At 34.8% G+C, this 23,886-nt stretch overlaps 1 protein-coding gene across 2 annotated transcripts in view; it reads left to right on the plus strand.

The window, feature by feature from the left end:
• LOC105488016 (POF1B actin binding protein) overlaps positions 1 to 23,886 on the plus strand; it is a 111,524-nt gene that overhangs the window by 12,772 nt on the left and 74,866 nt on the right. For both annotated transcript variants that reach the window (XM_011751666.2, XM_011751665.2), the window contains exons 3-6: positions 3,201 to 3,275; positions 10,768 to 10,848; positions 18,261 to 18,362; positions 23,222 to 23,359. In XM_011751666.2, the coding sequence (XP_011749968.2) occupies positions 3,201 to 3,275; positions 10,768 to 10,848; positions 18,261 to 18,362; positions 23,222 to 23,359 (396 nt within the window). The remainder of the gene's footprint in view (positions 1 to 3,200; positions 3,276 to 10,767; positions 10,849 to 18,260; positions 18,363 to 23,221; positions 23,360 to 23,886) is intronic.

Consider the following 23,886-nt stretch of genomic DNA (forward strand, 5'->3'; position numbering starts at 1 on the left):
TTCCCCCTTGTGATCAGCCTAAATCCATACTGATGCAATTTAAATTCATGCTGGTCAATAACATATGTCTAAATATCTTTGATTCATGTTAAGCTACATCTTAATGTTGTAATTTTTGAACGTACTACATTTGTTATCTAATGTTTCCATGAGGGTTGTATGGGGAAGCCACATTTGTCTAGATGATCAATTCTAATAATGAAGGATGAAGTAGGGCTAAAAATAATTGAGTATATTATAATCTATGGAATTGATGTTCCAGCTTTCCACATATAAGAAGATTAAAGAATTCCTTCATTTTAGGGCAAGACTAGTCTTTGCTCAAATACAACCATTTGCCCTTTAAATATCTATTATCTCAGCATGTGAATAAAGTAATTCTGACTATGCTAGCATAAATAAATGTCTTTATCTGTGATGTGTGATGTGTGTGTATTCCTATTTGTTTTAATTTCTGCAGATTTATAAAACTTCTTAGTACACTTTTGTATCTTAAAAGACAGTCCAGTTGGCTAGTAAGGTTTGCTATGTTTCATTTGTTAATGCCATCATATTTGAATTGGTTACAAGAAGGAGGAGAGAGGTATCATTTCTACAACAGCTACCAGATACTAGCCATGTACGCAATGGTCTTCTCAGAATGATACTAGCATAATATTATTAGCCCCAGCCTAAACAGACCAAACATCCTCTAGTCATGAATACCTTCACACACTGCTGGTGGATGTATAATTATCATAGTCAAATTTGGGAAATTAATTGGGCAGTATCTGTTCAAATGAGTAACACACATACTCTATGTCCCAGCAATCCTAATTCTGTGTGGAATTCTTTTTTTTTTAATTTATTTATTATTATTATACTTTAAGTTGTAGGGTACATGTGCATAACGTGCAGGTTTGTTACATATGTATACTTGTGCCATGTTGCTGTGCTGCACCCATCAACTCGTCATTTACATCAGGTATAACTCCCAATGCAATCCCTCCCCCCTCTCCCCTCCCCATGATAGGCCCCGGTGTGTGATGTTCCCCTTCCTGAGTCCAAGTGATCTCATTGTTCAGTTCCCACCTATGAGTGAGAACATGCGGTGTTTGGTTTTCTGTTCTTGTGATAGTTTGCTAAGAATGATGGTTTCCAGCTGCATCCATGTCCCTACAAAGGACACAAACTCATCCTTTTTGATGGCTGCATAGTATTCCATGGTGTATATGTGCCACATTTTCTTAATCCAATCTGTGTGAAATTCTAAAGAAACATGTTGCACAAGGATGCTCATTGCAGCATAGTGGAAACCTGGAATTAATCTAAATGTTAATCGGTAGGAAAACATATAAACAAGCTGAATACTATTAATTTAAAATAATGAGTTAAAACATGTATCTAGTACATAATACAAGAGATACTGTTTGGTTTAAGTTGTAGAACAACAAAAGCAATAATATTACTATTTATACATAGGTATTTATGTAGACACTTTAACTGACAACAATGGTAACTTCTGGGTAAGTGAGTGGAGGGAAGATGGTCAAGAGAAGGTCTTTAACCTTATCTATATAAATGTTTATATTAAGAATGTGTTCGTGTATTATTTCATAACTAAAGAGCATCCCTCTTTTTTCTTGTCTTCTTGAATCTGCTCCTCTTGGGTCTGTGGGCAAAACCTGCCTGCACATGGTTGTATTTATAACCATTTTCCTAAACTGCATAATGTGTACCCGTTTTGTCTAATATCTGTAATTCTCTGCATTTGTCTGAGCAAGTCTTCTCAATTATTAGCAGAAAATTTGGGAACATATGCAAAAGATTCCTAGAAATACTGAGCCTGCAGTACTGCTGTTGATATAAAGGGTGGGGGAGGATGAAAATGTTATAAGTTTGATAAGAACAACAACAAGAAAGAATGCAGAACATTTGGCAGTTTGAGTAAATGCATAGTCCTGTTTTAAGAACACATGTAATACCTACATTATAGCCATAGTTCTGTATGTGTCTGTCAGTGCTTCCCTTGTAAATTAATGATTCTGATTTTTAATAGTCCCCTTGTTCTAAAGAAAACATATTTATACCTTTGTAGGAAAATATCCTGGAGTTGTGCCAATTGATTGTAAATTATGGTAAGGAGATTGAGTAATGCCATCAATTCTTTGCACACTAATGAAGTGATTGCAGTTTTGTTGGCTTTGAGGAAATATGTAAACAATGCCAGTGTGATGGATAGATTGATCATTTTATTGGACCATTTAAAAAATTATATTATTTCACTTTTACAGATTATTTTTAACAATACAGCCTACTCTTTGAAATTAGACAAGAAGCAGAATAGACAAAGCATAATTAAGAGTCAGCTTGAATTGATTTAAAATTAGTTACTCTTAGTTGAGTTTTCAAAGGTAGTTTGAAATTTACTCAAGTTTATTCTTCAAACTACCTTCTTCAAAGGTACTTTAAAATTTATTCTTAAAATTACTCTTAGTTGAGTTTTCAAAGGTAATTTCTTATATTGATTTGAGAATTATTTTTTCTAAGTTTTATTTTATTTTTAAAATTTGGGGCACATAGTAAATGTATATATTTATGGGGTGCATAAGATATTTTGATACAGGCATGCAATGTGAAATAAGCACATCATGGAGAATGGGGTGTCTGTCTCTTGGTTTGATCATTATTAAAGTTTACATCATTTGATGAGAAATTATTTGATGAGTACCATGTACACTATTCGGTTGATGGTTACTCTAAGAGCCCAGACTTCATAACTATGCAAAATATCCATGTAACAAAACTGTACTTGTACCCCTTAAATTTATATGAATTTTTAAAAATAAATAAAACAAATACTGAAAGAAAAATTTTGTTTGATAAAATATTATATCTTGTTAATTGCAAATATATAATAATAATAACATTTGGGTGTATATGAATGCAGAGTTCTTGAAGCAGAAACAAAAAGAATGCAACCTAACAGTACAAGTAGAATGTATTGCTATGAAAGCACTCTAGGAACTCTTTTATCATTGGATCATGTGAGAAGACAACAAAGTAATTTAGTTCTTTGGAAAGATGGACATTATCTAAGAAAGCACTAAATAATGCTCTTATTTCGTACTAATCAGATTATTATAAAAATAAAGAAAAAATACCATGAGAACTTAAGACTTTCAAATAATTTCTGAACTCCCTTTTGTTTCTCTTAACAGGAACTCCATTCTCCAACTTTAAAAATATCTACATGTGGCCCAAGTACTCTACATATAACCCAAAATACTGAACAGGTAAAAGAAGTTGTGAATTACATTAGATTTGTTCCTCTTTTTTATATGGAAGTCTTCTTCATGTATGTAAGCAATCTTTAGATCCTCATAAGACTTTACACATTCACATCATGTGAGGATCATAAAATATGAAAGAGGATTCTCACATATGAGAATCAACTCAGCCCAGTAAAAGTAATGTGAAACGAGTACTATGAATCAGATTCTTCTGTTTCATTGCCTATTCAATCTAACTGCTTTTAGTTTGAGTGCAGTTTAATTTAGCCAAGGATCTCCTAGTGAGTGTGGATGAAATACCCAGATCTCAGATTGATTGAAGACTTGGCTTTATGAGTGATTGTATTATGAGTTCATATTCAGAGAGAATAACTTATAGGGTCATAACTAAGGTAATAACTTATAGGGTCTTCTTATAGGTGTATGATTTGAAAGACACACAAGGGTCTATTTCCTTAGCCTTTATGGCTAATAATCCCACTTTTAGGATTATTCTTGAATCTAGGTATTGTGTATCCAAAAGGTAGCTATAATAATAAACAGAATATTAAAATATGTGTTTCATTAAGTAATTGCCATATATAAAAAAGTAAATTCTAAGAAAGTAAAACATAAAGCACACTAAGTTTGCTGTTACATGAAAGAGGAGTAAAGGGGTTATGGGATTTAGAAGGTAGGAAGGCGGGAGATGCTGTTTTAAGAAAACAATCTGACCCAGTGCGGGGTCAGGATGTGAACTTGGATAGTGAGGAGACAAATGAACAAAAATTGGTCTTTAGTCCTTGAGTACAGCAAGGAAAATATGATGTTATGCAGAAAAATAAGAAGATTATTAAAGAAAAGTTTCCCTACCACTTCTCAGTTTGGTCTAGATTAGAGTTAGGTCAATTAGAGTAATGCACTTACTCAGCTTACATTTGCTGAACACCAAGTATGTGCCACATATTGCACCAAGATAAATTAGATACAATCACTATTTTCAAGGAGCTCACAGACTAGCATGGGCCACATACATAACAAACCACTGGACAGTGGGATAAAGGTTATAACTGACTTAGAAATGTAGCCCTATAGGATTTTGTTCTCATTGATATATAAGAACTCTCTTTATATGGATGATATTAACTCTTTTCCCTGCCATGGAACCCGTTGCCTGCTCATTACCAGGCAGGGAACCCCCGGCTTAGGCCTACAGCACAGAACCTCCATCCCGGGCTGATAGCACTGAGTGATTGCTGACCTGTATCTCCCTGGGTGGAGCCCCCGGGAGACAAGTAAAAGACCTTTGACCACAACCACTGCTAAGGTCGTCTCTGCTGCCTCCAAGTTGAGGAGAAAACAAACACTGATATCACCATAGAGCTGTAATGGCCATCCCTGGAGTGCCAAGCCACAATTTACAGCCAGCACTCAAATGGGAGAGGAGCCCACACTTTCAGGGCATTGAGAGGGAGCATAGCTGCAACTGTGAGGAAATAACAGAGGAGCAACGGGACTGCGGAAGAGCCTACCAACAGATTGCTATGCCTAAGCGCCACGTATTGGATCACAACCCAAAGCTTCAACAACAATACCTCACTAACATAACTCCCTGTGAAACCAAAGACAAGAAGTCAGCTATTTAGACCCTGCACAAAATCTCAGCCCTGTGAAAACATCCAAAAAAGAAGTCTACTGACTGTGTTCAACCTACACTGCAGTTAAAGGAACACCCACATACGGAGGTAAGAAAAAACCAATGCAAGAACACTGGCAACTCAAAAGGACAGAGTGGCTTATGTCCTCCAAATGATCACACTTGTTCTCCAACAAAGGTTCTTAACCAGGTTGAACTGGCTGAAATAACAGAAACAGAATTCAGAATATGGATAGAAATAAAGATCATTGAGATTTAGGAGAATGGCAAAACCCAATCTGAGAAAACTAATAATCACAATAAAAGTATACAAGAGCCGACACATGGAATAGGTAGTGAAAAAAGAACCTAACTGATCTGATAGAGCTGAAAAAACACACTAGAAGAATTTCACAATGCAATCACAAGTATTAAAAGAAGAATACATCAAGCCAAGGAAAGAATCTCAGAACCTGAACACTGACTCTTTGAAATAAGACAGTCAGACAAAAATAAAGAAAAAAAGAATTAAAAAGAATGAACAAAATCTCTGAGGAATATGGGATTATGTAAACAAGCTAAATCTATGAATTATTGGCAACTCTGAAAGGGACAGGGAGAAAGCAAAACCTTGGAAAAACATTTTAGGATATAGTCTATGAAAACTTCCCTAGCCTTGCTAGATAAGCCAACAGTCAAATTTAGAAAATACAGAGAACCATGCAAGGTTCTACACAAGAAGATAATCCTCAAAACACATAATCAGCAGATTTTTCAAGGTTGAAATGAAACAAAGAATGTTAATGGCAGCTAGAGAGAAAGGACAGGTCACTTACAAAGGAAAACCCATCAGGCTAACAGTGGACTTTTCAGCAGAAACCCTCAAGCCAGGAGAGATTAGAGGCCTGTATTCAATACTATTAAAGAAAAAAATCATCAAACAAGGATTTCATATCCAGTCAAACTAAGCTTCTTAAGCAAAGGATAAATAAGATTATTTTCAGATAAGCAAATGATAAGGGAGTTTGTTACCATCAGACCTGCCTTACAAGAGATCTTGAATGGCGCACTAAACATGGAAAGTAAAGATCATTACCAGTCAATAGAAAAACACTCTTAAGTGCACAGATCAGTTACATTATAAAGCAGCCACACAAACAAGCCAGCACAATAACCAGTTAACAAAATAATAACAGAATCAAATGCACACACTTCAATACCAATCTTGAATGTAAATGGGCTAAACGTCCCAGTTAAAAGGCACAGAATGGCAAGCTGGATGAAGAACCTAGACTCCCCCCAAAAAATGCTGTCTTCAAGAGACCCATCTCACATACAATGACACCCGTAGGCTAAAAATAAAGGGATGGAGAAAAATCTACCAAGAAAATGAAAAAATAAAAAAGCACGGGTTGCAATACTAATTTCAGACAAAACAGACTTTAAGAAAGATTAGAAAAAAAAAAAAAAGACAAAGAAGGGCATTACCTAATGATAAATATTTCAATTTAACAGGAAGACTTAACTATCCTAAATATATATGCACCCATCACAGGAGTACCAAGATTCATAAAGCAAGTTCTTAGAGACTTACAAAGAGATGTAGACTCCCATGCAATAACAGTGGGAGACATCAACACTCCACTGAAAGTATTAGACAGCTCATCAAGGCAGAAACTTAACAAAGATACTCAGGTCTTGAACTCAAGATTTGACCAAATAGATCAGATAGACCTCTATGGAACTTCTCCTCCCCAAAACAACATACTATACATTCTTCTCATCATCACATAGCACATGCTCTAAAATCCACCAAACAGTCAGATATAAAACAATCCTCAGGAAATGCAAAAGAACTGAAATCATACCAAACACCTTCTTGGACCAAAGCGCAATAAAAATAGAAGTCAAATTTTTAAAAATCCCTCAAAATCATGCATTTACGTGGAAATTAAACAACATGCTCTTGAGTGACTTTTGGGTAAATAATGACATTAAGGCAGAAATCAAGAAGTTCTTTGAAACTAGTGAGAACAAAGACACAACATGCCAGAATCTCTGGTACACAGCTAAGGCAGTGTTAAGAGGGAAATTTATAGCATTAAACACCCACAACCAGAAGTTAGAAAGATCTCAAATTAACAACCTAACATCACAACAGTAAGAATTAGAAAATGAAGAGCAAACTAACCCCAAAGCTAGCAGAAGACAAGAAATAACCAAAATCATTACTGAACTAAAGGAAATTGAGACACAAAAAAACGTTCAAAAGATCAACAAATCCAGGAGTTCGTTTCTCAAAAAATTAATAAGGCACATATGCTACTGGTTAGACTAATAAAGAAGAAGAGAGAGAAGATCCAAATAAACACACTTAGAAATGACAAAGAGGATGTTACCACTGATCTCACAGAAATAAAAATAACCATTAGAAACTGCTACAAACACCTCTATGCATAGAAACTGAAAAACCTAGTAGAGATGAATGAATTCCTGGACACATTTTTCCTCCCAAGACGGAAGCAGGAAAAAATTGAATCTCTGAGCAGACCAATAATGAGCTCCAAAATTGAATCAGTAATAAATAACCTAACAACAACAACAAAAAGCCCAGGACCAGATGGATTCACAGCCAAATTCTACCAGATGTACAAAGAAGAGTTGGTACCATTCATATTGAAAGTACTACAAAAAAAAAAGAAGAGGTGGGATTCCTCCCCAAATCATTCTATGAGGCCAGCATCACCTTGATACCAAAACCTGGCAGAGATACAACAACAAAAAAAGAAAGCTTCAGGCCAATATCCCTGATGAGCATTGATGCAAAAATCCCCCACCAAATACTTGCAAACTTAATCCAGCAGCACATCAAAAAGCCAATCCACCACCATCAGATAGGTTTCACTTCTGGGATGCAACACTGGTTCAGCATTCACGAATTAATAAATGCAATGCATCACATAAACAGAACTATAGACAAAACCACATGATTATCTCAATAAATGCAGAAAGGCTTTTGATAAAATTTAACATTGCTTCATGTTAAAAAGTCTCAATAAACTAGGTATTGAAGGAACATACTTTAAAATAATAAGAGCCATATATGACAAACCTACAACCAACACCATAGTGAAAGGGAAAAAGCTGGAAGCATTCCCCTTGAAACCCTGCACTAGACAAGGATGCCCCCTTTCTCCACTCCTATTCAACATAGTATTGGGAGTACTGGTCAGAGCAAACAGGTAAGAGAAAGAAATAAAGAACATTAAAATAGAAAGAGAGGAAGTCAAACTATCCCTGTTTGCAGTTGACATGATTCTATATCTAGAAACCCCCATAGTCTTAGCCAAAAACTACCTTAAGCTGATCAACAACTTCAGCCAAATTTCAGGATACCAAATCAATGTGCAAAATCACTAACATTCTTATACACGGACAACAATTATGCCGAGAGCAAAATCAGAAATGCAATCTCTTTCACAATTGCCCCCCCCACACACATACACACACACACACACACACACACACACACACACACACGAAATACCTAGGAATACAGCTAACTAGTGAGGTGAAAGATCTCTACAATGAGAATTACAAAACACTGCTCAAAGAAATCAGAGATGACACAAACATGGAGAAACATTCCATGCTCATGGATAGGAAGAATCAATATTGTTAAAATGATCATGCTGCCCAAAGTAATTTATAGATTCAATGCTATTCCTATTAAACTACCAAGGACATTCTTCACAGAACTAGAAATAAAACTATTTTAAAATTCATATGGAATGAGAAAAAGAGCCCAAATAGCCAAGGCAATCCTAAGCAAAAAGAACAAAGCTGGAGACATCACGCTGCCCAACTTCAAACTACTACAGGGCTATAGTAACCAAAACAGCATGGTACTGGTACAAGAACAGACACATAGACCAATGGAACAGAATAGAGAGTACAGAAATGAAGCCACACACCTTACAACTATCAGATTTTTGACCAAGCTGTCAAAAACAAGCAATGGGGAAAGGACTCCCTATTCAATAAATGGAGCTGGGATAACTGGCTAGCCATATGCAGAAGATTGAAACTGGATTGATTACAGTCTTAAATGGAAAACCCCAAACTCTAAAAACCCTAGAAGACAACCTAAGCAATACCATTCTGGACATAGATTGATTACAGATTGAAACTAGATTGATTACAGTCTTAAATGGAAAACCCCAAACTCTAAAAACCCTAGAAGACAACCTAAGCAATACCATTCTGGACATAGAAACAAAATGTCAAAAGCAATCCCAATAAAAGCAAAATTGACAAACAGAATCTAATTTAACTAAGGAGCTTCTGCACATAAAAGGAAACTATCAATAGAGTGAAAGGACAACCTATAGAATGGGATAAAAATATTTGTCAACTACACATTTGACAAGTCTAATATCCAGCATCTATAAGGAACTTGAACAAATTTACAAGAGAAAAACAAACAACCCAATTAAAAAGTGGGCAAAGGACATGAACAGACACTTCTCAAAAGAAGCCATACATGTAACTAACAAGCATATGAAAAGAAGCTCAATATTACTGATCATTAGAGAAATGCAAGTCAAAACCACAATGAGATTCCATCTGATAACAGTCAGAATGACTATTATTAAAAAGTCAGAAGAAAATAAAACCTAACAGATGCTGGTGAGACTGTGGAGAAAAGGGAAAGTTTATACATTGTTGGTGGGAGTGTAAATTAGTGTGGCAATTCCTCAAAGGACCAAAAATAGAACTACCCTTTTACCAGAAATCCCCTTACTGGGTATACAACTCAGCAATCCCATTACTGGGTATATATCCTAAGGAATATAAATCATTCTACCATAAAGACACATGTACATGAATGTTCATTGCAGTATTGTTCACAAAGGCAAAGATATGAAATCACTATGCCCATTAATGACAGATTGGATAAAGAAAATGTGATATATATATATATATATATATATATATATATATATATGCACCATGGAATAGTAGGCAGCCATAAAATAGAATGAGATCATGTCTTTTGTGGGAACATGGATGGAGCTGTAGGCCATTACGCAGCAAACTTACACAGGAACAGAAAACCAAATACCGCATGTTCTCACTTGTAAGTGGGAGCTAAATAATGAGAAATCCTGGACACAAAAAGGGGAACAATACATATTGGCCCACACTTGAGGATGGAGGGTGGGAGGAGGGAGACGATTAGTAAAAATAACTACTGGGTACTGGGCTTAGTCGCTGGGTGATGAAATAATCTGTACAACAAACCCCTGTGTCATGAATTTACCTATATAACAAACCTGCATATGTCCTCCTGAACCTATAATAAAAGTTAAAAATAATAAATAAATCTACATGAACCCCCTAAAAAAATTCTTTTCCCATCAACATTTTACAATGATATCTATGGTCCTCTCTTTCCAGCACACTGAAGATTTATATGTTTAACTACACACACATACACGTTTTTCTCTTTGTGTCTCTTTTCATTGTTTTTAAGATAAGATGTCTTTTCCAAACCAGAGGTTTAATTCATCACTATTGAGGTATTATTTTCTTGTAATCATTTATAATGAAACAAGCATTTTAAAATGCTTGTCAAATATAGTTTGGAATGTGGATGAAATACCATGAAATGAGTATAATACAAGTACCCAGTAAAATGCTGGGCACAGAACACATGCTTTTATACATGTTTCTGAAATTAAAATTAACTAAATCATACATCATCATTCATGCAAATAACTAAAAATATCACACTGGAAATTGTTCCCTATTGTTATTGATAGCTCCAAGGTAATTAAATAACTATGATTATATCCAGCTTTTATCTTTTCTTTACAGGAACTTCATTCTCCAACAGTGAAAGTTAATACATATCCACAGACCACTATTAGGAAATATGTAGTACAAAATCCTGAACAGGTAAGACACAAACTTTTCCCAAGATATAATTCTTTAGAAGTTAATTGCTTAAACAAAAAGGCTTAATCACTTACCAGATCCTTAAGATCAGATTGTTGGACTTTCTTACAGTTACAAAGTAAATTGCTGATTATCAGTATCAATAAATGTCATCTTTAATGCCAGACAACCAGGCGTCTATATATTCTGACTCAGAGATGCAATACTTCCAAGCAGGTTGGAAATTATTGGGTTGTAAACATTTTCCTCTTCTATGGTCCCACCCTTATGCTACAAAAGACTTTTATGCACTTTGAACGAAAGAAAAAAGGGACAAAGTTCTTTTACAGGCTTCACATAAAAGCTCTGTCAATTGCTACACCAGGGGTTGGAGTTTTCAGACTATTTACCTTTGCCATGGAGATATGGACTAGGAAGATGAAAATTAAAGGTCAAAAGTTAAATAGTGCCCCTATGCCTGTATTGCCTGTGGTGTGTGAACTTTTGTGCCCAGAAATGAGTTTTTTAGAAAATTACATTATTGTTGTTTACTGAGATATAAATCCTTACATTTCACAAACTGAGATTCCACTATAATAAGCCATCCTCAACACATGCATTTACATTCATGCACACATACCCCTTTTTTTAGCTGCAACAGGAAGCTCTAGGAGGTTGTAAGGACATCGGTTTCACAATTGGCAACAGTATGATCCAGAGAGGACTACAATAATTCTTTGCTTTGCTCTTTATTTTTCTGCCATGATGTGAAGCCATCCTGCCCTTCCCTTATAAGATAAAAAATTTACTTCAGCTGTGGAAAGGAAAGGGTTAGATTAGGGTCCTGCTTCCTACTATTCTAAGTGAGTGGGGAAGATGTACTAAGCTTCTGCTAATATCTAAACCCTTTCTTCTTCATTTACTTATTTATTAAAAATAATCTCATGGCTCCTTAGCTAGGCAGGCTGCTAGTTGTGCATGTGTGTCGGTATGAACCTACGAGGCTCTGAGTCAAGGAGTGATTGTTTTGGACATTTGCTTGAGTTTTCATACATCCATGTAAATATTGAAAGGGCATGTTATTACAGTTAAATCAGTTGCCTGTTCCTCCTTTTGCAGAATCAAATATTTATGCAATGAATCTGAAAATGATGGAGGTAGGGAGGGAGAGGTAGGGAGGGGGAGATGGAAAGGGCCTGGGAGAGGATAGCATATCTTTTTCTGTTACTTGGCCAGTCACTTCACACATTCCTCTTCTTCCTTTCCCTCTCTCTTTTTCTTTCTTTTTATACATAATCTGGGGGATATGCATACTTGGATGCATATTGCACTTGATACTCCTGGCTTTCAGAGTTAGTTCTAGATACCCATTATTTTCATAGTGTGAGAATTGCTGTGCTTGCCTAGGATATATCCAGAGAGATTTAAAATGTCCAATCATTTGGATTCCAATCCACTTTGCCAGCAACTCTTACATGACTTTGGATGAATCCTTATTCTTTAGTTAATAGGGAAAAAAAATTAATAACTATTGGGTATATACTCCGTGCTGGGCAATTTCAATATTATGTCCTGGTTAATCCTAAAAAGGTGAAAAAAAAATGGAAGCAGAGAGAAATTCAGTCATTTACTCAATAAATATTTATTGATTGCCTATTGCATTCCAGAAATTGCCCTAAGAACTAGAGGATAAAGCAGTAAACAAAACAAAGTCCCAACCTTCTTCAACTTAAGTTCCTAGCTAGTGCAAAACCATTCAATTACAAAAGAGCAAAATTGGAACTGAAATTGAACAATAGAGAGATGGGAGTGAAACATTTGCAAATGAAGGACAATTGATGATGGAGGTGAATTAGGATCTAATACTCACTTATGCCCCCCCTTACCCACATGTAGTTACGAGAACGGAGAAATTAGAAGTATATATGCAAATACCTAACATATTGGAAAAACTGAGCCTACCCCTGTGAGACCTCATCAACATGACTGTGTTCAACTACAAACTTGTTCAACTTGTAGTTGAATACAGTCATATCGATTTTTCTCTCAGGACAAAGTCCCAGCAGAAGGTTGAAGAAAATGGTCATTTTAAATCATTTAACTCTTTACATTATTGAGGAATGAAGCAAATTTCAAGTTTCATGATGCTTTGTAAATGAAAAGTAATCTAACTTGTTTTACAAAATAGCTTGAAAATCCTGTTTAGCTATACGCCCCATTTTATTTATCTAAGTAGATTCTTTTTTTGTTTGCTCTTTTAAATCCCCTCAGGAGAAGATTCTGGTTTAATTACAATATTTATAATAAGCTGAGCCTTCTAAACAGCAATTTCATCCTCTTTCACCTCCCAGCTTGTCTAATCTTTATTTCTTTTTCCTGTAATTAAAATAATCTCAATCCACATGTCCCATTATGATTTTTTCTATCTCTGTTGAGTCTGTTTATTTTTTGTTGTTCCTGATCTCCATTTGTCATCATTTAATCTAAGGATTTATGCATTCTGGTTAACATCTGATCCAGAAATGAAGGAAATACATTTGTTCCATTAGTGGATATAATCCAATTAATACTAATCAATTTCATTAATTTTCCAGTTGTGAAGCTCCTGCTATGGGGAAGACACTATACAGTCTCTCAACAGAAAGTGAAATAAGACATGTTTCCCAAATTAAAGGAGCATACAGCTCTTATCAGGGAAAGAAATAAGACAGGTCCACAAATAGCTATGTAGAATACATGATGAGATGTAGGATAGATGCCATGAAAGGACTACGGATAAATTATTATTGGAGTTCAGATGTCAGAGATAATATATTTGTTTGGGGGAAATCAGGGAAGGATTTATTGTGGTATTTAAGGTATTAGTATGATTAATCTTGTTGTTAGCATTATTTTACTACTAAGGAAATGAAAGTTTGAGTAAGTATAACTTGCTCAGGTCTTCTGATGCTAATTCATCACTCTATATCTTTTCCGACAGCTATTTTAGATGGTAGCTTTAACAAGATTCGATGACTTATTGGATATGGAGAAAAGTCAATATGACCCTAAGCTTTTTAGCTTGAGACACTGAGAGTAAGGTGACCCACTTAAAGTGATTGAAATGTGAGTGGGAGGAGAAGTAGATTTAGAAAAGGGTGAAATTTTGAGTTTTATTTGAACCAGTAGCATTTTAGGTGCATAGAAACAAAGACACCTAATAGGCAGTTAAAAAATGACTCAAAGGTCACATTTGACAGAGATGTGGGAATCATTCCTCTTAAAGGTATTGTTGAAGCTATGGGAATGAGTGAGATCACTAAGAGGTAATGGAGAAGATTGGGTCAGAACTTTGAGAAATGTCTACTTTAAGTGAACAGAAGGAAGGAGCCACTTTCACAGACAGAGAGGTTATCAGCAAGGGATGTGAACACACCGTAACTGAAGCAAATGCAAACATGGGGTGCTCAACCATCTCAAATGACCAAAAGGCCCAAGAAGATGACGTTGGAGAAATAGAGTTTGACCATTAACAGTAATAAGAAAGGCTAAAGATGCAACAGAGAAAGTAGACAAATGGGATAATATTCTGGAAGACATAAGAAGGAATGGGATTCCAGGTACAGATGGAGAAATGACTTCAGGAAAAAAGAGAAAGAGAGAGAGAATGCATCTTTTTCCTTAAGTGGACGGAAGGAGCAGAAAAAAGAGATTTTTGAGATGTGCAGGAAAATAGAGAGATCTAATTAGATAGATTATCTTGGTTTTCACTGTAAATAGGAGGAGAAAGACGGAGTATAAGCACAGGAGTTGAGGAAAATGAAAATATTATCAACGTTATAAAGAATTTGATGAATACAAATATAACCACAAAGGTTGGAGGGTCTACTTGAAGTTGGATATCTTCAAATTGTAACGAGCCAAATCAGCAAATCTTTTTTTAAAAAATTTTCCACTAAGGTTTTGGGGCCTGGGAACAGTAAAGTAGATGTTGGGGATTATATATTTTGTTAGATGTGAGAATTACTGCCAGAGGTTCTAGCTGTTACAATTAAAATTATAAGATCTGCCACTTTGAAAACACCTATTAATTTTTAGGGTGGATCTGGCACCAATTCAAATGGACAGGTTGAGAAAAAGAAGGTGCCAAAATAGTAGAGTTGTCTAGCAGCTCATTTGTTGAGAAATCTAAAACTTCTGATTGAATTTATTTTGTTGACTTATTTTCAAAGAATTGTTTATTTATATCAACTTTTGATTTACTTTCTTACAGATTTGGGGAAAATAATAGTCCCCTAAATTTGGAGGTGTTTTTTTTCAGTAAGTCATTCAAGTAATATGACCAAAATATTCGAGACAGAATCAACATCGTTTGTGCCTAGACCATCTTTTGTCTTGTAAAAAAAATGATTGTTCATCGTTTATAGTGAACTTCATTTCACAGAAAAAAAAAATTTCATGCTTTTGTTAAATTTGTTTTCCCTCTCTTAGAGGATGGTTACATTCCTAAGATGAAGGTTCATATCATTCCTTCTCACTCAGTCATCTATTCGCTCACTATGTGGTACTCAAGACAGTCAAAGTGCCTGCCCTCAGTAAGCCTACTTGTGTATATTTTTGTAGAAAAGTTATAAGGGAATTATCAATATTATTTAAAACACAGTATGGATTTTAAATATTATATTACAATATTATTTAAAACAAATGTAATTTGTACATTAAAATTATAGATTAAGGGTACTTTAAAACACATGATATTACTTAATATTCTGCATTACCCTCCCTATGCTAAGAAAACTGAGCCTCTGATAAGGTTAATGGCCTACCTGATTTTCTGCAGCACATAGGAGGAAGAAGAACTGAAATATAGGTTTTATGACTCAATGATTTCTCTCCCATTATACTTTCTTCCACTGATTTTAGTAGTCAAACCCAATGGATTTGTAGTAATCCAAATCCAATCCCCTTTATAATTCTCATCTGTTGGCCACTTTGAAACATTTTTACCTTTGACTTCCTACTGCTTCTTGAAAATTACTCTTCCCTTAAATTACAATATTTTATCCTCTAAGACCTCTTGAGACATGTCTAGTTCTATATTTGCTCTTCATTTGACTATTCAGCAATTGCCTGGCTTAATCTAGCACTAGTGAGCAGGTGATCTTGATATATATAATAGATCTGTAGCCTTGCACTCCCCACTTAGTTCCAGACCTGCATTTTCACCTATGTGTTAAACATCTATATCTGAGTGTCTATCCAGACATTTTTTTTGTAAAAGAGTCAATTTGGGAGCTATTTGCAATCATTTGCCACATGTTAAAGGGATTACTATGCACTATGTAGTTTGCTAAGTGTTCTGGGGAATAAAAACATAATCAGACCTAGATTCTTATTAGGAGCACATAAAATGTCTCAACATTTTCATTTTTGGTACCATGTAGTAGACTCCTCAGATTCAAGATCTCAGAGTCATCTTTGAACAGTACCATCTTTGATTATTGGGATAATCTTACCAGTGTCCTAATCTGTACTCTTCCTCTAATTAATCTCCCTGAAGTAAACTTCACCTCATACCCCTGTTTAAAAGCACATAAAGACTTCTCACTGCTTGAAGAACCAAGCTCTATCTACTAAGTGTGTCCTAGACATATAACTTACACTTTTCCAAACTTGGTGACTTTAATTGTTTTGTTTCCTTCACTTGGAATACCATTTTCTTCCGTTTTCTCATATTCAAAGACCACTTTAATCTTCTTTCAAGTGCCACCTAATCCAGGTACCCTACTAGAGCACCATCAGATGGAACTCAGTTTTTTTCCTCTGAACTCCATCCCATAAGTTCTTTCTCTGTACATGTAAGGGCATTTGTCTCTTTCTACTTTGCATACATGTTTGTGTTCATATATTATCTAGATCAGGGATTGGCATAATTTTTCTCTAAAGAAACAGATAACAAATATTTTACGTTTTCCTGGCCACATAGGGCCTTGGACTTTGTTTTTTATTTATAGTCCTTTAAAATCTAATTTCCATTCTTAGCTTGAGGACAGAATAAAAATAGGCTATCTACCATAGTTTGACAAATACTGATCAATATTAAATGCTCTTGGTAATAAAATAAGTCAGACTTATATTTTTATGCCTCAAAGCATGTAGCAAAGTACACTGTGTATAGCAAGCACTTAAGCATGTGTTTCATGATTGCACATAACTACCATAGGGGCTCTTTCACAAAAACAAACAAACACAAAATAGCTTCTAGGAAAATCTTTCTAAATATATTCAGCTTTAGATTTAATACTTCATCACCTAGACAGATTTGGTCACTTATATATTTGTTTTACCAAAGTCTCCAAGGAACAGTTGGTTAAAACACCTTTTGCTCAAACTTAAATACAGTAAGTATGTAACTTTTGATTCGATAGCATCTTCCCTTTTAAACAATCAGTGTTTTGGTCCAGCTGCTCTATGAGTATTTACGATAGCAGACTACAAAAATCCTAGCACGTTTTGTTGATTTTGAAATGTTCTTAAATACATTAACCAGTGACAGGCTTGCCTATGTGGTCTTCTATAGTATTCCCCTATATCACAAAATAAATGAATGCAAATTGTGTTTCATAGAAAAACAACAAACAAAACAACTCCAGATCTCCCTACACAAGTAGACTTCAAATGAAAACGAAAGGAAGGGAAAAGAACATGGTGCATATGACATTTATTTTAGACTCCTGGTCTGATTCTTATTAGCTCTTCCCCAGTTTCTTTCAGATTTTGGACATGTCACCAGCCTATATTTCGTTGGCTGACGTCTTCTAGGCACTCAGCTAATCTTACAGCAATTTAGTTGAATATATGGAGATAAAGTGGCTCTTAAAGCCTCTACTCTGCTCTTAATATTCAAAACATATGTTGTTCTGAGAGTCTTAGCCTTGATTATAATCACAATTAAGAATTGTACATTTCAAGGGCACCCAATTGAGTTGCAGAAAAAAATCTTTAATATATTTCTACCTACTTTGTGGCCTAGTCATGCTGAAATATGTTTATTTTGCATTTCTCCAACAATTTTTGCATAGAAAGAAATCTTCCAGTGAACCCAATTTAAATGAGATTGACCTCATGCTTGCATACCTCAAAGGAAACTCATTATATCTTGCCTTAGGAACAGAGAGAAAATTATCTTTTCCACTCTCCACCAATCTCCACAAAAGACGTTATTAGGCCTAGTAAAATGTAATAGGAGAAATCCAGATTGTTCTTTTTGATAAAGGGAACTACCTTTATTATTATTTCCTTGCATCTACCAACATTATTGGGATGTCATTACACTCTCTTCCTAAGGACGGCCACTACCTCGGAGCCTATTAGACACTGGATATTTGCCTAATTTAACATTACTCTGAAAAGACAACTTTCAAAACAAAACATATAATTTACTATCATTTTAGGAACCACTGTCTCAATTCCTAAGAGGAAGCCATTTCTTCCCAGGAAACAACGTTATTTATGAAAAAACAATAAGAAAAGTGGAGAAGCTAAATACTGACCAGGTAAGTAATGTTTGTTTAAAAACTTGTTTTTAAGTGTATAATTTTGAATTGTGAGTATTTTAATAGAGCTCAAGTGACATTCAACTGTGAAGTGCAAGGCAAGACCACCATGACTTACAATATGCTATGATATCTAGAACCCTTCATACCATCCTTAATACTTTCATATCCATTTTTCATGTGAAGTATTATTGTCCCCTTTTTACTGAAAGAAAATTGAAACCAGGATATGTGAAGTCACATAGAAAATTAATGGCAGAATCTGAACTTAATATAGATATCCCAATGCCTTGTGTGCTATCCTTTAAACTGGTCCAACAAAAATCATAATTTAAAACATAATTTTGTTCTAATTCTTTTAATATAGAATGAATTTTAAATGAACAATACATAGGAACAGATATGTGAAATACCATATACTGTAAAAGATCTAGAAAACTAAAGCTTCTAGTACATTTAAAAAATTCTGTTACGCTCAAATCGACAGACCAAGTATAAAACTGCAGCAAGGCCACAGTAATTCCATGGCATCTAGAGCCACAAGTCTTTCATGCAGAGTTGTTACTATAATGAACTGAGGTTTCATATTGCTCTTCTCAGTTCATACAAGCATGTCCAGTCCAATGTCCAGGACTTGTCTGTTGGACATTCTTGAACTAGGGCAGTGTATTAGTTTCTTAGAGCTGCTGCAACAAAGTACCACAAACTGTGTGGTTTAAAACAACAGAAATTTATTGTCTCACAGTTCTGGAGGCCAGAAGTCTGAACTTACTGTGTTCGCAGGGCTATGTTCTCTCTGAAGCTGACAGAGAAGGAACTCTTCCATTCCTGTCTCCTTGCTTTTGGTAGCCTCAGACATTCCTCGGCTTGTAGATGCATCACTGCAGTACTTTGTCTTCCTATGGAAACTTTCCTGTGTGTCTTCACATCATCTTCTGTCTGTGCATGTTTGTTTCTGTGTCCAAATTTGCATTTTTATAAGGACACCAGTCATATTGTATTAGGGCCATCCTAATGACTTGATTATCTCTATAAAGACTCTGTCTCTAAATAGAGTCACATTCTGAGTTACTGGAGTTAGGACTTCAGCATATCTTGGCTGTGGGAGGGTACAATTCGACCCATAATAGGCAGTTAAAACACTATCAAATCAGTTTTGATAACAAAATCATTTTTTTCATATGCAAATCAAACTGACTAAAAAATTATATCTTTTCCTTTTTGAACTTTTTGGCATAAGGACTCATTTTATTTTTATGAGCACTTGTGGACATACCAGATTCATAGGAACTAATACATTATTACTTATTTGTGTTCAGTTAAAATGAAGCCAACTTTCAGAATCATAAACATGCAAATCTTTAACATTTTGGTTTGCTTGGAAAGCTGGATATAGTCTGAAGGGTTTGCTATGATCTGTATTGAACACATATCTTACAGAGGAGCAGCAGAGTATTTCTGGACATTATGATACCAAGTAGAAAAAATTTCATGAAATGTACCTATTCTTCAAGGAGTGTTTTCCTTTATAACAAATCAAATTATAACATCTGTCCTTTATCCACCTGGGCTATAGAAAATAAGTTTGACACGTTTTAAATAATAAGGAATGTTAGAGGCAAATCATTTCATGCTGCTTCTAGCTTCTTATTTTCAAGAGAACAAATAGTGTTTCTAATTATTGACTCTAGAGTAAAAGATTGAATATCTTGTACATTGTTGCTGTGCAGCTGGAACAACTAAAGACTAGCTCCTTTAAGAGAATACTACAGCTATTTACTGTTCTTGAGTATTTACTTGTTTATGCCCACTTCTTCTTATTAATTACTTAAACAGTTTGGGAGTTTGGGAACCGCCATGAAAGCTACCCAATGTAAAAGGAACCATGCAGATAGAGCAAACTTCAATTGCTTTGTCCTAGTAGTTTCCTCAGTGATGGAGATAAACTAGGACAATCTGAGTAAAGCCAAAGTCTGGATGAACCTGTTTACCGTCACATGTGACCAAATCAAATAGGACTAGCTCTTAGGAGATGAGAACTGTTCAAGAAAAAAGAGATCTTTGTAGTGGAAGGGTGGTAAAGTGGTGCCAGGTGCAAGATAACTATCCAGTTCATATGATTTGTACTCATCATAATTCTTTTTACTCTATCAAAAAGGAAAAACAATATGACAAATCAGAAATGTTTGATCTTTTTGTACTTTAAAAATTCAGCTTATTATGTATTTTAAAAATATGATGAATATATGAACATTTTGCTTTAGAAAAAGAACTTTAGTAGTCAGGTGTAAGAATTAAAAACTGAAAACCTGCTAAGACCTCAGTGGTACCAGTAAATGGTTCATAGGCCAAATGGGCTCAGGTAACCTGCAAGGCACCACGGATGACGGGAATGTCAGTGTTCTATTCAAGAGACAACTGGACAACTGATACACTAACAAAGGATTTTTTTTTTTTTTTTTTTTTTTTTTAAGACGGAGTCTCACTCTGTCCCCCAGGCTGGAGTGCAGTGGCGCGGCTCACTGCAACCTCCGCCTCCTGGGTTCATGCCATTCTCCTGCCTCAGTCTCCCGAGTAGCTGGGACTGCAGGCGCCCGCCACCACGCCCGGCTAATTTTTGGTATTTTTTAGTAGAGACGGGGTTTCACCATGTTAGCCAGGATGGTCTCGATATCCTGACCTCGTGATCCACCCGCCTTGGCCTCACAAAGTGCTGGGATTATAGGCATGAGCCACCGTGCCGGGCCAGGAAGATTTTTAAGAAACAGGTTTTGTTTTCTTTATTGCCCTCTAGTGATGTGTGCTTTCCAAGAGTTTCCTAACTTGCTTTGTGAGGAACATACTGTTTTGTTTTGTTTTATTCCTTCAGGAGAGGTTCTATTTCAATAGCCTACAGGCTCTCCGATGAGTGATAGTCATCTCAGACTATCAGTGTAATTTTACCTCATTCCAATATATGAAGATATTTTGTAACATAAAAGATAATAATAATGTAACATACATTCACCCCCAAAATTCCTACACTGTAAAGATTTTAGTGCTAGTATATGTACAAAGTGTGTAATATTTGAAAAGAGTCTAGAGAAAATGATACCATGAACTTATTCTATGACCTTTATTATCTTTATATCTACCAAGGCAACTTCTATTTGTAAAATGTGTTTGTTATATATATTTCATTTTTTTCAAAATATTTTTTGTATACACGAAAAGGTAATTTTTATTCATGGAAAAATTTTAAAGTATAAAAAAATTGAGAGGCATAAAAAGAGCATTGAAAGGTATACGGTGACAAATAAACCTCCTTATCCAGACACTTTTGTCCCCAGTTTCTCCTCCCAGAAGCAGCTACTCTTAAAACTCTTTTGGTCTATGCATTTCAAAGCAGTTATATATATTTGTAAATGTATATGTCACTTAAAAAAAAGTTACAGCAGAAAGAGTATACTATTTCATTCTTTTGTACTTTGTTTTTTTTCATTTAATATAGCTTGAAAATTATTTCATATAAAAATTTAAAATATGAAGTGTTTTACTGAATGAATATAGGTCAACTTTCCATAGTCAAAAGGATATAGTGCATTACATTTATACTTTCAAAATTAATTGTATGTGCATACATATAGCACTGTGATTCAAAATACAGTATGTTTCTTTTGAAAACAGGCTTCCAGATGTCTCTTATCGAAGTAGAATAATCACAAGATAAGAAAGCAAATTCAAGTATGCCTGAAATCCCCCAAACTAAAATAACTAGATATCTTTTCTTAGTCCGTGCTCTATACTTACCAGAAAAAAAGCCATGACAAATAAGCAGGTAACAACAATTTAGTTTAAAAACAACAAATTCCAGAATATCTTGGGGTCAGTGCAAATTCAGCCTAATATCCTAAAAGAAGTCTAAGCTGGAAATCATGAGTTCCAGTCCCAAGTTTGCCATTAATTAATTGTGTTATTATGAGCAAATTCTCTTACTTTTCTAGACCTCAGAGTTTTTTTTCCATCTGCAAAATTATTAGGGTAAATGATAAAGTTGATGATGATTATGAAAATTATGATGATGCGATCATAATAATAATGTTTGTTACTCACCTACTTTGTAGTAATCAACTTATAGACATTAGTTTATTTACTTCTCACAGCACCCCAATGGAATATGTACCATCTTCACTTTTATAAATGGGAAAACAGAGGCTCATAAAGGTTGCATACACAGTTTCTCAAGATCAGAGTTAGTGATAAAATCAGAGTTAGAATCCATGTTTTCTAGGTCTGAAGTTTCAGTGGCTGGCTTTTTTTATCTTTTTAATAAATTTATCCTTAAGTTTCATAAGGATAAGAACTTTGCTCCCCACCCACTGTGACTCTAATATGCTTCCTGACATTGAAAATCACTATACTATATTATTTTTTCATTTTAAATTTATCTATATCTTCAGTATTATCGTGTTTTATGTAATTAGATTCTGAAGTGCCTACTGAATCATCAAAGTAATACTAATATTAATATTCATTATGATTTTAGTGTTAAGTATAGCTGGAATATTAATTTAATTAGAACATGCAATGCCTTGGCCAATCTAGATAAGTATTTGGATGGTCACGACAACTTGATCAAATAAAAGCAGAATTCAATACAAATTTTCCCAATGAAAAAAATTGAAAAAATATCACTAGTTAAAACTATAAATCCTAGGGTTTGAATTGTAGTGAAAGAAAACATTAAATTTTAAAAAAAAATGGTTTCAGATGTTTTTCTTGATTAGTAATATTTATCCTAAGTGGCTGTTTTTGGCATGTGTATGTGTCTTAGGAGTGCCATCCTCAGGCTCAATGCCCTTTATCACATTGTCCAACAGCCCCAGTTCATCCACTCTGCACACTGGCAACAACCTGATTCTAGCCAGCAAATCCAAGCCATCACAGGAAATGATCCAATTTCTACACATACTGGAAATGAACTGTGCCATAGTGGATCAAGCCAGATTTGTGAGCAGGTAAGATCAATCAGCTGATTCCTTAACAAACTGAAATAACATTCTTGAACTCTTCTCATACCACTGTGCAGGTGCTCCCATTAAATTTTCATCAAAATACTGAGAAGTTATACCACTGGTATTTGTGCCTTGTCATAGCATATTTAGAACAAATCTTCCCATCTTCTCTCAGAAGACAAAACAATTTAGGTCCACTAAGACATTAAATCTATGAGGTTAGTTATGAACCGGTTAATGAATACCTAATCTGTAGCGGATCTTCAGTTCTAAAATGGGCCCAATAGTTGTGCAATGTTAAATATTTTCATGAGGTATCATATTTAAATGAACAATAAATTGGCAGTTATATTATCTAAGATGATTTCAATGGTCACATTTCACAAACTAGTATTTACTTCCTGTATGTCTTCTTTGAGAATATATACATACTTTCTGTATGTCTTCTTTGAGAATATATTATTTGACTTGAGAATCAAGTCAAAATATGTATAGATTTTATTATGTATCACATTGACAAAATAGAAACT

This window comes from Macaca nemestrina, chromosome X (assembly GCF_043159975.1).
Source record: "Macaca nemestrina isolate mMacNem1 chromosome X, mMacNem.hap1, whole genome shotgun sequence".
Lineage (NCBI taxonomy): Eukaryota > Metazoa > Chordata > Mammalia > Primates > Cercopithecidae > Macaca > Macaca nemestrina.